This window comes from Aegilops tauschii, chromosome 7 (assembly GCF_002575655.3).
Source record: "Aegilops tauschii subsp. strangulata cultivar AL8/78 chromosome 7, Aet v6.0, whole genome shotgun sequence".
NCBI classification, from domain to species: Eukaryota; Viridiplantae; Streptophyta; class Magnoliopsida; order Poales; family Poaceae; genus Aegilops; species Aegilops tauschii.
In genome coordinates this window covers 633,715,093-633,732,784 of record NC_053041.3, presented here as the reverse complement: position 1 = coordinate 633,732,784, position 17,692 = coordinate 633,715,093, and the positions used below count along the sequence as shown (strand labels likewise).

At 49.3% G+C, this 17,692-nt stretch overlaps 1 protein-coding gene and 1 pseudogene across 1 annotated transcript; one reads left to right on the top strand and one right to left on the bottom strand.

The window, feature by feature from the left end:
- LOC120969198 (disease resistance protein RGA5-like) overlaps window positions 1–17,692 on the top strand; it is a 136,571-nt pseudogene that overhangs the window by 61,659 nt on the left and 57,220 nt on the right.
- Window positions 8,220–17,588, bottom strand: LOC141027918 (coatomer subunit beta'-2-like). The gene is made up of 7 exons (XM_073505546.1): window positions 17,497–17,588; window positions 17,068–17,402; window positions 16,822–16,953; window positions 16,588–16,733; window positions 8,866–8,931; window positions 8,568–8,724; window positions 8,220–8,475 (listed from the first exon to the last, which is right to left on the bottom strand). Exons 2-7 carry the CDS (start codon window positions 17,374–17,376, stop codon window positions 8,419–8,421), a joined length of 867 nt encoding a protein of 288 aa, XP_073361647.1. The 5' UTR covers window positions 17,377–17,402; window positions 17,497–17,588; the 3' UTR covers window positions 8,220–8,418.

The following is a 17,692-nucleotide window of genomic DNA, read 5'->3' as shown; positions in this document are numbered from 1 at the left end:
GCTCGTTTGGCTCCTGGGAGCACCAGGAGCACGACCGTGGCCTCAGGCGGCGGTGACGTCAACCACATCGACGACCATAAGCTATGCGGCGGAGCTACGTTCGGGCGGCGATGGCAGCGGTGGCTACGGCGACGGAAACGCATGGGAGATGGAGGGGAACGTCGCACGGGCTTACAGTGAGCCTGCAATTGTGCTTAAGCGCGCTCGGGGAAGATCGACGGCGACGAATCGGCGACGAAGGTAAAGACAGCGTAGGGGAAGAAGACGTTGTCGGGCTCGCTGCGGTGGCTCCCTTCTCGCTCCGGTTGGTGCAGAGGGAGTAGCCGTGGACGGCGCGTGGACGGCGAGTCATTGTGGCACGATGAGGCGGCGGAGAGGTGATGGTGGCCGCAGGATGGAGTGGGGGACGGCGGCGAGCGCTTCGGCCTCCTCTCCAAAACGAAGGAGAGGGAGAGGGAGAGCCAGGGGGAAGGAGAAGCGGGAGTGGCGATAGGTGAGGGGGAAGACTCGAGGCGTCCGGGGGTGGCGACCTTATCATCTCGGCGACGGGAACGACAAGCTGGTCCGGCGGCGACGCGCGAGCGCGCGCCCTCGGTCGATTGAACAGGGGGAGGGGAACAGGACCGGGGAAAGGTAGGTGGGCCGGCCTGCTGGGATGGGCCGAAGCCCAAGGGGAGGCCAGGGGCTCTCCCACCCCTTCGCCACCAATATTATCAGAAGAATATTTTCCACATGATGAACATTTTAGTTTTCATGTTTGAGCATTTTGAATTTCACTTATAATTTGAAATTGAATTTCACTTATAATTTGAAATTGAATTCAATTGGAATTTGAAAGAGAGAGGAGACAATGATGATCAAACACTTGTTTAGCAAAATGATTAATTTAACCCCAGGGGTTACTGTAGCATCATTACACCGGGGTGTTATACTAATGAAGTCGTCTCTTTCAGCATTCTAACAACCATCAGGTATGTGCTGCATGATAACAGACCAACACGCAGTAATACAAAGAGGACCCGTGGACGCACCTGTGCCCTGACATGTATGTTCCCTCATAGCATAGATCCCATTGGCTGCATGTAACTGAAGTTACCGCAAGGAGATAGAAGACAATGGTGCATATGGTTATTGCCTCATACGTGGCCGAGATTTAGATAACATAACAGGGAATTGCAAAGATGTATATAAGGGCTACCCATCACAGGGAAGTGGCCGCAGCTACCTTGTACGGTTGGATGCTTCAGGCCTCAGGGGAGAGCTGCTCTGCAGAATCCCTCAAAGCTCTCACCGAGTAGGACACCCATGCTGCTTCTTCCGCCGCCCTCACGTCCCCTCAGCCCACTTCTTCCGCGCTCCTCGACCAACCAGACATACTGACGAACTTTGCGGCAACGTACGCCGAGGTCGATGGCGTGGGCGTGCATGATGTGGTCGGCGACCTTGGCGGTTGCATGATCAGAGCACGCCTTGTGCAGGTGGCGGCTGGGAGATGGCACAGAAGGGGCAGGCAAGCGCGGGTGTGAGGTTGAGGGAGGGGCGCAGGGTGCATACCGAGATTGCGATGTCGATGCCGCCACAACCCTAGAGAGAGCGACGAGAGGGAGAGGGGCAAAGAGGTCGTGGGATGGTGACGGCGGCGGCGGGTGAAACCCTAGCCAGGGGGTCGAGAGAAGGATTTGGAGGGGATGAGACGGGGGAGGGCGTGTCTTGGGCGGGCAGAAGGGGTTCGTTCGTGGAAAAACCGGTGGGAAGGGGTCAAGCGGTGATGAGGCAAGGACGAAAAAAAACCCAGCGAAAATGGTGGGATGAAAAAACCATGAAAACTATTCACCAACTCTGACATTAGGAATAGAGACGATTACGAGCACACAGCGTGTGCATGCATGTTGCTTACTTTTACCTAACTGCGCACTAATTAACGGCAAGGAAATTAGTTCACGTGCCATCTTACCAGTCAATTCCTATTGTACGAACTAGCACAGTGGCCCGCTCGATGCGCGGGCTAGTAATTTATTAGCTTTAATAGTGAGAAGATATTATTCAATTTACCTAAATAAATTTCAGAACTAACTGTGATGGCATTTACAAATATAAGACTTTTTGGAATAATTTTGTCTTATGTGTATCTTGTTTAATACTGGTGTATAAATATGAATGTTACCACTTATCTGTTATTTTTACAATGTCGCATTCTAATATTTTATTTGTGCGGGCAAAAATAAAATAGAACTCATATACAGTGTTAGGGTGATTCATTAAAAGCACACCATTTAGGCTATATGTTATTATCTTAAGATCATATCGCAGTATACAATCATTTGATCCACCACATATATAATTAAGTTAGCATCAACGATATCATAAAAAAATGATATCATATTGATCCAACCATTCTGGTCCGGTCTCATTTTTCTGTAATTGACTTTTACATGATTAGGTTAGTCTGCGAGTGATGTTTAAATTGGATATTAGGTCACTACACAACATTTGTACTACTTGATTGGAAAGTTTGTTGTATGGTTATTAAGGTTGTGCTCGTGTATTAGTGTTCTTGCCATGTTACATTCAAATTTGTTGCGTTAACTGATCGTCCCCGTTCGTTCCTTCTGCAACAAATTAGTGCCTATGTGAATAAAAAAATATTTTGGTCTTCTTCTGGTTTTAACGTTGTTTATAGCATCAACTCAACAACTAAATGTGCAATGCATCGAACCATATGTATTTACTACCTTTTATCAAAAAAAATATCATCAAGCTTTGGTGTGCAGATCCAGGCACCATGCATAAATTGGACCTGAGTTTATCATACAAATACCTTGGGAGGTGGTTTAATTAAAAGCATGCAAGTGTATATTAGGTCGAATGATGTGAATATTTGTAAACAATATTGATGCTTTGACTGTAGATTAAATTGGGAAGAAAGATCGACGGGTTACTACAAACTCATTGTAGAAATCCATAAATTTTATATACATCAAGAAAGTTAAAAACCATATAGCCAAGAGAAACCATGAACCAGAATAGAAGAGCTTGCCCCACCCATGAGTAAATATTTCATAGTAGCCTCATTAGACAGTAGATCTCTCTTGGTATATCCAGACAATAGGTAGGAACATAAACTGAAATATTCTGGAGCTACAAAGATAGTTATTAAATTGTTAGCACCACATAAAAACATTCCCCCTAGAGTAGCTGTTAATACGAATAACACAAACTCTGTTATAGCCATTTCTGCATCAACAATATCATAAAAAAAATTATATCATATTGATCCAACCATTCTGGTCCGGTCTCATTTTTCTGTAATTGACTTTTACATGATTAGGTTAGTGTGCGAGTGATGTTTAAATTGGATATTAGGTCACTACACAACATTTGTACTACTTGATTGGAAAGTTTGTTGTATGGTTATTAAGGTTGTGCTCGTGTATTAGTGTTTTTGCCATGTTACATTCAGATTTGTTGCGTTAACTGATCGTCCCCGTTCGTTCCTTCTGCAACAAATTAGCGCCTGTGTGAAAAAAAAAAATTGGTCTTCTTCTGGTTTTAACGTTGTTGATAGCATCAACTCAACAACTAAATGTGCAATGCATCGAACCATATGTATTTACTATCTTTTATCAACAAAAACATCATCAAACTTTGGTGTCCAGATCCAGGCACCATGCATAAATTGGACCTGAGTTTATCATACAAATATCTTGGGAGGTAGTTTAATTAAAAGCATGCAAGTGTATATTAGGTCGAATGATGTGAATATTTGTAAAACAATATTGATGCTTTGACTGTAGATTAAATTAGGAAGAAAGATCGATGGGTTACTACAAACTCATTGTAGAAATCCATAAATTTTATATACATCAAGAAAGTTAAAAACCATATAGCCAAGAGAAACCATGAACCAGAATAGAAGAGCTTGCCCCACCCATGAGTAAATATTTCATAGTAGCCTCATTAGACAGTAGATCTCTCTTGGTATATCCAGACAATAGGTAGGAACATAAACTGAAATATTCTGGAGCTACAAAGATAGTTATTAAATCGTTTGCACCACATGAAAACATTCCCCCTAGAGTAGCTGTTAATACGAATAACACAAACTCTGTTATAGCCATTTCTGTACATTCAATGTACTAATTTAATTAAAATTGCATTCCGTTCTTCAAGTTTCTGATCATCAGAACACACCCAAAAAATCCAAGCACATTTCACATGCTATAAATTTAAACTTCACAATGAATTGCACACATAATCATTTTCTTGCATATTGATGGATAAACACAGATCTTTTTCTATGTTGCTAACACTTACGAAGTTGTAGAGACTATATGTCGCATTGCAGAGAAATAGATATGGATCAGTAAAATAAAATATACCTGTGCGTATGTACCATTACCTAGATATAGTACTCCCTCCGTTTTTATTTACCTCGCATATTAGCTTTGGTCAAAGTCAAGCTTTGTAAACATTTACAAAGTTTATAGACAAAAATATTAACATGTACAATAACAAATCAATATCATTAGATTCATTATTGAATGTACTTTCGCATCATATAGATTTGTTATGCTCCTTTTCTATAAACTTGGTCAAACTTTATGAAGTTTGACTTCAGTCAACTTTAATATACGAAGTAAATAAAAACGGAGGAAGTATGTCATTGATCGATCTTACACAGATGTATTCACAGTGCATACACGAGGCAATATTTAATTCTTAAGACACTGATTTGCATGTACGTGGAGGAGAATTGACCAACCCAAGAAACCTAGGCGAATACGGTGGCGGCCGGGACAACATGCATGTGGGCGTCGCCTCGGACAGCATGCATGTGGCCGGGACAACATGCATGTGGGCGCTACCGCCATGTGTTCGTAAGGAGCTGGATCGGCTTCGGCGTGCCTGGCTATGGCGCGGGGAGGATGTGTGCCATGGTGGGCACTGCAAGGTTGCGTGGAGCCGCGTCTGCCGCCCGCGTGACCTTGGCGGGCTCGGCATCGTCGATCTGGAGCGTTTCGGTGTCGCGCTTCGCCTTCGCTGGCTCTGGGCGGAAAGGACATCGGTTGTTCCCTGGCATGGATTACCGGTCCCGGTGACACTTGCGGAGCGGCACATGTTCGCGGCAGCCTGCGTGGTCACCATTGGGGATGGCAGCCGAGCCAGTTTCTGGTATGATAGCTGGCTGCCCGAGGGGGGCGCCGCTCGTGATCGCCCCCGATCTTTTCACGGCTTCAAGACGCAAGGCGCGCTCCGTGTGTCAAGCATTGTCAGGGGACAGATGCATCCAAGACCTCCACGGCCGGGTGACCACCAACCTGTTGCCTTCCTTCGTCAGGCTATGTGTGTGCGTCAATTCCTGGCAGCCGCTCACCCCTGGCACCATGGACTCCTTCCGCTGGAGATTAACGGACAATGGCATCTATACGACGGCTTCCGCGTACAAGCTTTTCTTCATCGGATCCACCACCTTCCCATTGCGGCAGGAGATTTGGAAAGCCTGGGGCCCGCCCAAATGCCGCACTTTTGCCGGGCTGCTCGCCCAACGGCGGATCCTCACAGCTGATCGCCTGCTTGCCCGGCACGGCAATGGCCTAACTCTTATTTCTGCCTGTTATGTATGCGGAACCTCGAGACAGCGGTGCACCTCATGAAGGAATGCCCGTGGGTGCGGCAGTTATGGGCAATGGTGGCGCACCGCTTCGCAATCCCGGAGCTAAGCCCGGCTTCATGGATGTTGGGTACGCCATGGACAGACTGGATCAGCAGCATGAGCCGGGCGCCTTCCACTCGGAAGTTGGCGAAATCGGTTGTTCTCCTGGTTTTCTGGTGGATTTGGAAGGAGCGTAATGCACGCATCTTTGACGGCGGCACGGAACGCTCGCCGCGGCAAGTCTTGCATCTCCTGCTATCGGAGGCAAGCGACTGGGCGCTGGCAGGAGGCCGGCACCTAACCTTGCGAGAGTAGCCCAAGCCTTTTTTTCTTTTCTTTTCTTTCTTGTTCCGGCACCTAATCAATGAAATACGCAGCTCTCCTGCGTTTATTTCAAAATATATATATATATATAGAGGCGGCCGTAGCTTTCGTTACGAAAAACCTAGTCACGGACGTACACAAGGTTAGCATCATAATTGTCGAGCATGCGCGGCGGCAGTACATGTGTGTATGCTAAAAGTCTTTGATCCATCTCGTACATATCTTACCTATCTCCTTGCCCGTTGCTTGTAGGGCTGCATGCAAGAGGCGAGTTTGGAACATGAGGCTGCCGATGTCCATGTACAGGTGAAGGGCCGGCCAGTCAGCCGATGGACGGCATCGAGGTGAACCTAGGAACGTGGATGGCGGCAGGCATGTGTGGAATTTCTTCTACGGCTGTACGCATGCATATGACGGCGGCGGCGTGCATGGGAGTTTTGCAAGTGGAGTCCGTATAAGGTAACCCTATATTTTTCTTTCTTATTTTCTTTTGACCGTGGAGTTAACCTTACAAAATAATAAGGGGCATTGGTTGGTAATTAATTTAAAGTTTAGCGTCAATAGATAAATTCAGAAACCCAACGGTTGTGATCAGTTAAATTAAACTAATTAATGGTCGGATATTTCTAATTTTTGTGGTAATTTTTAGAGTATTTATCTTTTTTCTGGTGATCCCGTAAATTACTTTTTATATATAAATAGATGGATCACGGGCAATGAAGTAAATTGCACAAAACCACCAGTTTAAAGGTTAGATTTGTGAAAAACACTGCAATACTCTTTTTTTGCAGAAAACACCATATCTTCAATAATGTTTTTACAAAAGATACTGATGGGCGGATTTGACTTTGTTAACTGAGATTATGACAGATGGGACCCTTTTTGCCTACGTGGCGTAAATTTTATACATGCACCCCCCTTCTTCTCCACATCTCTCTCCTCTCTGTAAAAGTTAGACACCAGTGACTCCCACCGCCGGCCGCCGCCCACACTCCCTGCCTCCCTTAAGAATCCGGCGGCCCGCCGCTGCCCGTCGCCCCGTATTCCCTGCCACCCGCCACCGCCCGTTGACTCGCACTCCCTACCGCCCGCCGCCGCCAACCGGGATCACACCGCCGCCTGTTGCCATGTGCTCCCTACCGCCGCCCGTCGCCCCGCAATCCCCGCCGCCTGTCTCTGCCACCCGGGATCCCTCCGCCGCCCATCGCCCCGCAGTCCCTGTCGCCCGCCTCCGCCACCCGGGACCCCACCGCCGCCCGTCGCCCCGCAATCCCTGCCGCCCGCCTCCGCCACCCGGGACCCCACCGCCGCCCGTCGCCCCGCACTCCCTGCCGCTGGCCGCTGCTCGCTGCTGCGGCTGGTGCTCGCTGTACAGGTCCCCCTCCTGCGGCGTCTACATCCTGGCGTGTGCTCTACCGCCGGCTACCGTGTTGACGTGATGTGCGTTGCCGCTGCTCCCTTTTCCTAGTTCCTGCCGCTCCTTCTACTTTTGCTACACACAGGAGGACGACGACTGGGGACGACAACAGGAGGAGTGTGTGTGTGAAATTGTAGGGACTACTTTGTAAATTTAGATTTAAACCGAACAGGCACAAAAATCTCAGTTATCAGAGAGAAATCCGCCGATCAGTGTTTTTTGCAAAACATTACTCAGGAACATGGTGTTTTCTGCAAAAAAAATGTATTGTAGTATTTTTCGCAAACCTAACCTTCAAATTGGTGGTTTTGTGCAATTAACTCCCGGCAATGAGACTGTTAATTTACACCTTTATATGCGCCTCGGTTACCAGTCTTTGACACACGCACAGATGGAAGTGCAATTTCCTCGCCAGTCTTGACGCACGCATAGATAGAAGTGCAATTTCGTCACGGATAACAAAAAAATAATCTATACCTACTAATAAAGCAAGGTGCGTTTCTCCGATTTTTTCATCCGTTCATCGTCAAAAAGATATTTTGTCTATTTGAGGTGGTACTAAATTTTCGTGTGTCTATCCGCTAGAAAAGAAAAAAGATTTGATCAGAATTCCATTGGGCTGCGCGCACTTGGCCCAACGAAGCCAGCCCATTTATCATTGCCCACGCAGTTGGGAGACCTTATTTTCTGCATGGAGCGATAAATAGCTGAAGTCTCCCACAGGGCGCCTAAGACTGGGCCGGCCCGTTTCTCATTTTTCATTGTTCTTTTTCTATTTTTCTTTTTCTGTTCGTTTATCTCTCTCTGTTATATTTCCTTTTCCATTTTCCCTTTTATATATATATATATTATTTCCGTGAATAAATAATTTACAAAAATATTTAGATTTTTTTAAAAAAAATTTAAAAAATGGGCAGAATTTATAAGTATTATTCCTGTTTTGAGAAATGTTCGAAACTTATAAAAATCATCTTCTTCTTCACGCAAGCTGTTGCCACCTGCTTCCCCATAGCGAGAGAGTTGACTAGATCTGGTTCGACAAGTACCATTCATCTCCAATCAGTCGTTCAAATTTCAGGATCTGAAAATTCATTATGCCCGTGTTAGCATACACGATGGTCAACTTCTTAGACGTGGTATAGGTACCATTTTAATAAAAAAAATGCATTATACCGAAGAAAGTGTACTGGCAGCCCTCTCAGATTGGCGTTGGATTTTCTCATAATCTATAGCTGCTGTGGAATTCTCGTGGCTGCCTTCATTACCACCTTGTCCTTCTTCATCACCAATTTCCATCACCGACATTCCATAATAGTGTGCAATTGCAACCCTGATAGATTAAAGAGCACACGCTTTACTAGTCTAGAATCTTAGGAAACGAAATCAATGTAAAATACCACGACATCAAAATAACTAAGCAGACAACAACGGGGTAATACAGAAATAAAAAAGAACTGGAAACACTGATTACCTTTCTGACCCGGTCAAACATGCGAAACCACGAACCGGCATACTGACCCCAAGCTTTCTCTTCAGCCTGGGTAATAGGGAGCACTTACTATTTTAGCATATATAGAGGGAGGGGCTAACCAACATTTTTTTAATTGAGTGAAAAGATTTGACTCATGGATAAATTAAGTAAAAGAAAATTGCCTAGTTAATTAATGAAAACCGGGAAAAACTGACACAAACCAACCACATACAAACTACTCATAGAACATGCAATCCCAGAAGTGCACTATCAGCCCTACAACCATACCCAACACGCAACTACCACCAATCCCCATGCTACTACACCGTAAGGAAAGCCCTAACAAAAGCATAGAGCATGCAACCCCAGAAGTGCACACTATGAGCCCTACAACTATACCCAACACGCAACTAACACCAATTCCCACAATACTACACCGCAAGGAGACCCCTAAAAAAGTGCTTGCGCTGAAGACCACGAACACATTCAAATTCACGGAGACAAGCCAGGCAATAAGGACCGCCCAAGAGACTGATGGCCATCCATCAAGTAGCTATAAATGCCTTTGTTGTGACGCCACCGTTCTTGCTTTTCCTCCTGAGTGCTTTCTCCACAATCGTCTTGCCAGATCCAGGGATGGCCGCCTCCAAACGTTTGAGCAAGCTGTCAAGCTGTATCTCAAAGAGGACGTCATCAACCTTGTCCCTCACAGACACCACTGCAACAACATCCTCTGCCACGGGTGGGTACCATCGACACGACGGACTCAAGCGCCTCCAGTTGCTCACATGGCACAGGCAAACCCATCAGCTGCGCCTCAGAATTAGGTGCCAACTCACGTACCTCATCACCCACTGACACCACCTGCTCCATCTCCTTCGGAAGCACCAATGAAAGAGGTGAAGTGGGCTCCCCACAACGCTCCTGCAGCTCAGGCATAATCTGCAGCACTAGAGCCACGACCTCGTCGATGACTACACACCCAGAGGCAGTCAACAACACATGCATTGACGACGGACATGATGTAGCACAAAGGGAGAAATGTCCGTAAAGACTTGCTTCCTCCCCAACTGAAGACCTAATCAGAAGTTCAAATAGTGAAGGCACATAGGGCACAACCTTTAGTTTGGCAAGAGGGGCCTCCGCTCTCCACAAACACTCCCAACTCTCGCAAGGCAGTCACGAAAGCAGCTTGGTCTCCTCCACCAGGAAGGGCTGCAATTGCACATCCACCGGTGTTGGGACAACCTCCAGTGCAGGCGGTGAGGCATCATGAAGCGGCTTCGAAGACAGATCGGAGCGGTGCTGAGCACAGTAGAAACACACTTTGTGGCCGAAACGAAGGCATCCCGTGCACTGGATTGGGCCCCTACAAGAATGAGCATGATGACCTTTGAAGAGTCACTGAAAGCATCGATCCCTGAGCCATGCCAGAGGAGCAGGCCGGGCAATGGAAGCGGGCCGGCGGAAGGCCTTTGTAGATGGCAAACAACGGCGCTCGGTGACGAGGTGCCAATCTCCCAACGTTTGCCCATGAGGTGCTGGCGCGCAGCACATGGGATCAGCGGGCGTCATCTTCCTGCTGACGCATCCAAGCCAGTCCCCCAACTAGGATGCACAGGAGATGTCAACGCCCCTGACAGGAGTGGCCCGCAAGTCAGCGACAACGACCGCGTCACCTCCGCTCCGTGCGCGAGCCGGCCCAGGAGCCCAGCACACGCGTCTTCGGGCCGGCTTGGGTTAACTGAAGCCCAGCGGCACATCTACTTGAGGAAGGAAGAGAGGCGGCACCCGGCATCCAGTGGATCACGACATCGGCGGCCCGGCTCTTTTCCCCTCCCCTTTCCCCTTGCGAAGAACCCTAGCTACCTCATTCTTGTAATCGTTCCTGTAATCGCCACCAGATCGCACCTCTGTGAAGAATTATTGCTAGTATTTGGGATTCCCCTGCCACTCTCCTAACATTGGTATCAAAGACTAGTAATTCCACCTCCGCTCCATCCTGGCGCAGATCATCGAGACCAGAGGTCTACGCCAAGCTCGTACACACCTTGTCGCCATGGATCCGGCGATCGAGGCCTTCCTCGAACGGCTCGACAACACCCTCAAGGCCCAGAACAAGGCAATCGCGGAAATCCAGGTTTCTACGGCCAAGATCGACGATCTGCTCAACTGGCATCCAGATCTGGAGAAGCGAGTCGCTGATCTCGGCGACGCGGTGGCGGCGCTCCAGTTGGCGCAGCCGCCGTCCTCCAGGAGGGACGAGGACCCCCAAGCGGCGCTTCCGAAGTCGGGCCCTTCTGCGACGACCGGCATCCTCATGGGGGCCGGTGGCGGCGCGGGCAGCGATCTTCAAGGGCCCAGTGGCCACGGCGTTTTCAATTTGCCATGGGGGAACGCGGTGGTGTTCTTATAGACGCCGCCACCACCCCCGGCAACAGGTCCGTCCTCCTCTCTGACAGGATCTCCGCCTTCACTCTCACCGTTTGCTCATGCTAGTCAACTGTTGTCCGGATTAGGCCAATCCCACCCATCCATAGCGTTTCCGTAGTTCACGGGCGACAACCCGAATTTGTGGAAAACTATGTGTGAACAATACTTCCAAATGTTTGGCATCTTACCTTCATTTCGGGTACCCATGGCGGCCCTGAATTTCTCGGGGTCGGCCGCTGTCTGGCTTCAATCCATACAAAAAAGGACTTACAGAATTTGATTGGGAAGCTTTTACTGCCTTACTCTGTACCCATTTTGGTCGCGATCGGCATCAGACGCTGATCAGGCAGTTTTATACTCCGCCAAACTTCTTTAGTAGCACACTACATAGAGCAATTCAAATTGATCATCAATCATTTATCCTCGTATTCTGACACGATTCATCCCTTCTATTTCTTGACTCGTTTTGTCGAGGGCCTGAGGAGGGATATTCAGGCGGTCATGCTTGTGCAGAGGCCACCGGACCTGGATACGGCGTGCGCTCTGGCGCTACTTCAAGAAGAGGTGGCCGAAGGTGCGTTTGGCAGTCTTCCTCGGCCACCAGAGTCGCCTCAGCGGGGAGGCACACCCATGCCGCTTCCTCCTCCACCGGTGCGCTCGGTAACAGCTGCGCTAGCAACAGATCGCCGCGGTACAGACGCGGCCCGCGCTAATGCGTCCAAGCTTAAGACCCTCCAGGATTATCGAGCTTGGGGTCTGTGTTTCAAGTGCGGCGAACGGTGGGGCACGACCATGTGTGCCCCACTACAGTCCAGCTGCATGTAGTTGAAGAACTGCTGGATATCTTCGGCCTCGGCAGCTTTGTTGATACCCAAATGAGCTCCAAGGATGGGGTTTCAGATACAGCCATGGCCATATCAGTCTGTGCAGTGACAGGAGGGGTTTCGGCCAAAGCTTTTCAGCTTCGAGCGTGGCTCCAGGGGCATGAAGTACTCATGCTGATCGATTCAGGCAGCTCAAATTCCTTCATCAACGAGCATTTAGCAAGTCAGCTTTCAGGGGTTCAACCTCTGCCTAAACCAAGCCGAGTGTGTGTGGCAGATGGAGGGGAGCTGCTCTGCACAGAGGTCGCCCCGCAATGTGCGTGGTATGCTCAAGGGCCTAAGTTCTATACAGATATGAAGATACTGGCTCTGGGCACGTACGACGTCATCCTCGACATGGATTGGCTAGAAGAGCACAGCCTGATGCAGATCGAGTGGTGCGCTCGTTTCATTGAGATCCCAACTCCAGCGGGCCCGCTAAGTCTTATGGGGCACGACGCGGCTTCTACCAGTTGCCAGGCCATCAACAGTTTGCAGCTGCAAACCTGTGCAGCAACGGGTCGATCACGCATGTCATACATATCTGTGTGGTTGCACCCCAGCAGGAAGAATTAGAACAGACACCGGCTTGCATTCAAGAAATTTTGGATCAATTCCCAGACGTGTTCGAAGAGCCAGTTGGGCTCCCACCTAGGAGGGTGTGCGATCATTGCATCCCTCTGATCCCTGGAGCACGGCCAGTCAATGTCAGATAGTATCACTATAAACCGGAACAAAAGACAGAGATAGAAGCTCAGGTCGAAGCCCTTCTGAAATCTAGAGTCCTTCAGTGCAGCAACAGTCCATTTTCATCCCCGGTCATCCTGTTTAAGAAAAAAGATGGGACTTGGCGCCTCTATATAGATTACAGACAGCTGAATGCCATTACAGTCGTCGGCAAGTTTCCAGTACCGGTTATCGAAGAACTTCTGGATGAGCTGCATGGAGCAGCGTGGTTCTCAAAGCTTGACTTGCGCGCGGGTTATCATCAGATCAGACTCGCACCAGGGGAGGAGTACAAGACAACATTCTCCACGCACCAGGGCCACTTTGAATTCAAGGTGTTATCCTTTGGGTTAGCTGGGGCTCCTCCCACATTCATCGAAGGGCTAACTACAACTCTCAAACCGGTTATATGTGTTTGTGTCCTCTGTTTCTTCGATGACATCTTAATTTTCAGCGCCACATTGGAAGAGCACAAGTGCCACGTGAGGCAGGTGCTGGAACTGCTTCACAAGGACCAGTGGAAGGTGAAGCTCAGCAAGTGTGCATTTGGGCGAAGCCAGGTATCTTACCTAGGCCATGTCATCAGCGCTCGAGGCGTAGCCACGGACCCGACCAAGATAGCAACAGTTGCCAACCGGGCCCCTCCACAAGATGTCAAGGGAGTCCGAAGCTTTTTGGGTCTCGCAGGATACTATCACCGCTTCGTATGCAATTTCGGGGTGATTGCACGGCCGTTGTTCAATTTACTGAAGAAAGGCGTCCCGTTTCTTTGGACATCGATCACGGAGGCTGCTTTCCAAGTCTTGAAGAAGCAACTAATCACAGCACCCGTGCTAGCATTGCCAAACTTTGAGCAGCCTTTCACAGTGGAGACGGACGCATGCGACCACGGCATAGGAGCAATTCTGCAACAACAAGGGCATCCCATAGCATTCATGAGCAAAGCGCTGAGCCCAAGATACCAAGGTCTGTCGACGTACGAAAAAGAATACCTGGCAATCATTGTGGCGGTAGACCAATGGCGCCCGTATTGCAGCACACAGAAATTGTTATGTATACGGATCAGAAGAGTCTCACTCATCTGGAAGAACAACGACTGAATACGGCATGGCAACAGAAAGCTTTTACAAAGCTGCTGGGACTACGGTATCGCATCAAATACAAGAAAGGAACTGAAAACAACGGCGCGGACGCCTTGTCTCGAGCCAACCCATCTGAGGTACTAACCGTGGTCACGTCTTGTCAACCCAGCTGGTTGGAGGATGTTCTCAGCAGTTACAACAACAACCCACATGCGCAGAAACTTATGGAACAGCTGGCGGTGCGCGACGATCCCAAGGGTCGGTTCCAACTACAACAGGGCATCATCAGATTCAGAGGGAGAATCTGGCTGGGAGGGGGGACACACATACAGCAGCGTATAATCCAAGCGCTTTATGACAGTCCAATCGGGGATCATTCAGGATTCCCGGTCACCTATAGACGCATCAGACGCCTCTTTGCATGGCCCAAGATGAAGCTCCAAATCAAACAATACGTGCAGTGCTGTGTGATATGTCAGCAAGCCAAACCGGACAGAGCAGCTTTGCCTGGCCTCTTGCTCTCTTTGACAATCCCTAACAAGCCTTGGGACATGATCTCCATGGATTTCGTGGACGACCTCCCACAGTCCAGCCGGTTCAACTGTCTTCTGGTGATCGCGGATAAAAGAACAAAGTTCAGCTACTTCCTACCACTAGCACACCCATACACGGCAGCATCGGTGGCCCAACTTTTCACCAGCAAGTCTACAAGGTGCATGGCCTCCCTGAAGCAATAGTATCAGATCGTGATCCTGTTTTCACATGCCATTTTTGGCAGGAGTTATTCAAGGCCGCGGGCACACAACTCAGACTCAGCACAGCCAACCACCCTCAAACAGATGGCCAGACGGAATGGGTTAACCAGTGTGTGGAAACATTCTTGAGATGTTTCACTCAAGCTTTCCCAAGACGGTGGAGTTTTTGGATCCCGCTAGCACAGTTCTGGTACAATAACTCGCACCACTTGGCTATAGGGATGACACCCTTCAAAGCCATGTTTGGGTATGAGCCGAGGCACTGGGGGATTACAGCAGAGAACTCTTGTTCGGTGCCAGCACTCCAGTCAAGGATTGAAGAGAAAGATACCGTCCAGGAGCTTCTACAGCAGCACCTGAACAGAGCGAGGCAATTGATGAAGAACCAAGCAGATAAAAAGAGGTCGTTTCGAACTTATGAAGTTGGTGATCAAGTGTTCCTGAAGCTACAACCTTACATCCAATCTTCAGTGGCCCCAAGAGCAAACCACAAGCTGGCGTACAAGTATTATGGACCATTTCCAATCATAGCCAACATCAACGAAGGGGCGTATAAACTCCAGCTTCCACCCCAAGCGACGATCCACCCGATGTTTCACGTCTCGCTGCTATGCCGCGTTCTGAACACGGGTATGACGGTCGAATCTCACCTTCCTCATTATTCTGACGAGCTTGCTGTGCCTATGAAAGTTCTTCAGTCACGATAGAGGCAGTCGAAGGGCAGGATGTGCGAGCAGGTTCTCATCTGCTGGTCCCGCTCGCTGAGACTTGGGGACAAGCCTCGTCTCAAGGAGAGGGGGATGTCAACCCCCCTGACAGGAGTGGCCCGCAAGTCAGCGACAACGACCGCGTCACCTCCGCTCCGTGCGCGAGCCGGCCTAGGAAGCCCAACACGCGCGTCTTCGGGGCGGCTTGGGTTAACTGAAGGCCAGCGGCACATCTACTTGAGGAAGGAAGAGAGGCGGCACCTGATATCCAGTGGATCACGGCATCGGCGGCTCGGCTCTTTTCCCCTCCCCTTTCCCCTCGCGAAGAACCCTAGCTACCTCATTCTTGTAATCGTTCCTGTAATCGCCACAAGATCGCACCTCTGTGAGGAATTATTGCTAGTATTTGGGATTCCCCTGCCACTCTCCTAACAGGAGAGGCAACCGGGACGGTGCATGATAGACCGGCGACAGTGTGTGGCTTCGCGGACGGTGCAGGCGGCAACTGGAGCGGCGTGAGTAGAGCGGTCAGGATAAGCTGCATGGAGGTCGTCTGGGATGCAGGGTTGACGGACAGAGCCAGCTCAGACGCATCACAGAGACGATGGCCTGAGCGACACCGACTAGGGCGGTAGGGCGCAGAGCCAACGCTTAGCCTTGCAGGAACAGTAGGAGCCGACGCGGACGATGAACCAGTGCGCAGCACGGCCGGAGTGGCAGATGCAGCCGCTGCCGATGCGGAGACAAGACGTGGGCGCAGAAAAAGGACGGGCGAAGTCGGAGCAGCCGACACGGGGAGCCTTGCGGACGCGGGCGCAGGCTTGGCCAGGTGCTCCTCCAGCACCTGCAGGGATCGTCTACCAACCTGGACAGGGCGGCCCAGCGCCGGCTGCAGCGGCGCGGACAGGAGCTCCTGACCCGGATCGGTCGGACCAAGCAGCAGACGGGGGGGACCGGCAGGACGACGCACGCCCTGCAGCCAGCAGGCAACGAGCTGGCCGGGACGCAGGGCCGATGGGGTTGCTGGCGGTGAGGACGGGACGGACGGCGCATGGTTGCGAGGGCAGATGGCGCCGAGGCCGGATACGGGCGCGGCGGCCGCGGAGCAGGTAGATCCGGCCGTGGTTGTATCGAGACATGGTTGTATCATACTTACCTGAAATCAGTGGAGCTCCACACACGAACAGCACCATCTTCACCACCTGTCACTAGAAGTGGAAGACTGGGATGGGCAAAGACTGAATTGACGTCACATTCATGTTGGAGTGTTTGAACACACTCCTTCTTCTGCAAGTCCCATATCTGTTTTGAAAAAAAAAAGGCACTCATATATTAGAAATGCTAGATATATGTTGTATTAATGTACTTTGCAGTCAGCATAATAGCCCACCTTGGCAGTCTTGTCTTTACAGCCACTAATCAAATACTGCCGACCATCACGCTTGAAGAAATCCACGCTGTACACGTGATGTGAATGCCCAGGCAGAGTATACTTGGATTTGGGAGAATCAAGACTCCAAACCTGGAAACCAACCATAAGAGCTTCAAGTCATGGTACAGTAGAGAAACGTACTCCATCTTCAACACTGCATAAAAAAGGTTACTTAGCAAACAAATAAGAGAGAGAAAGCAAAACCTTTACTGTACAATCATCTGAAGCACTTGCAAAACTGTTGGTGTCCTCTAGGTTAAATTTTACTTCATTAATATTATCTGAATGTTCTTCAAATGTCTGTATGCAATTCCAGTCCTGGTCCCAGTCCCAAAGCTTTACTTGCATACGACACGCTGACAGCACATACGGCTGGGTCGGATGGACGTCTAATGAACACCTCCCCCAGTCATAATAACCGTGAGCTTTGAAACTCGTGACCTTTTCCAGTTCCTTTTCATACTTGTACACATGGAAGAAACAGTCATATGCCACAGCCACAAGCCACCGCATTCGTGCAATAAATTTAACATTGGATACTGCAGTGAGGGCAATCGTCTGATTAGCATATCATTGTACAACTGTACATATGGTGGAAGAAAATTATGTTAACAAAGAAGTCAGAGAGCTTACCTGCTTCCTCTGAGGCCTTAACCCAATCGACCACTTTCTGTCAGTAAACATAAATGAGTCAGTTGTTGGTCCAATGTAAGCAAAAGATTGGTATATTTGCCAGCAAAAAATGAGCTTTTCGTGATGACCCTTTACACTTAATCGTGGTGTAATTCAATTGAGATGCTACGACGGGAAAAAAAAGTGAGCAATAACA

What these genes read in the sequence shown, in the direction of transcription:
- LOC141027918 (XM_073505546.1), bottom strand. Translation starts at nt 17,376, where the DNA reads ATGCGGTGGCTTGTGGCTGTGGCATATGACTGTTTCTTCCATGTGTAC. An exon ending in GTAAAGACAAGACTGCCAAG is followed by an intron (nt 16,734 to 16,821) that starts GTGGGCTATTAT and finishes TTTTCAAAACAG; the next exon opens with ATATGGGACTTGCAGAAGAA. An exon ending in CTGCCAGTACACTTTCTTCG is followed by an intron (nt 8,476 to 8,567) that starts GTATAATGCATT and finishes ATGAATTTTCAG; the next exon opens with ATCCTGAAATTTGAACGACT.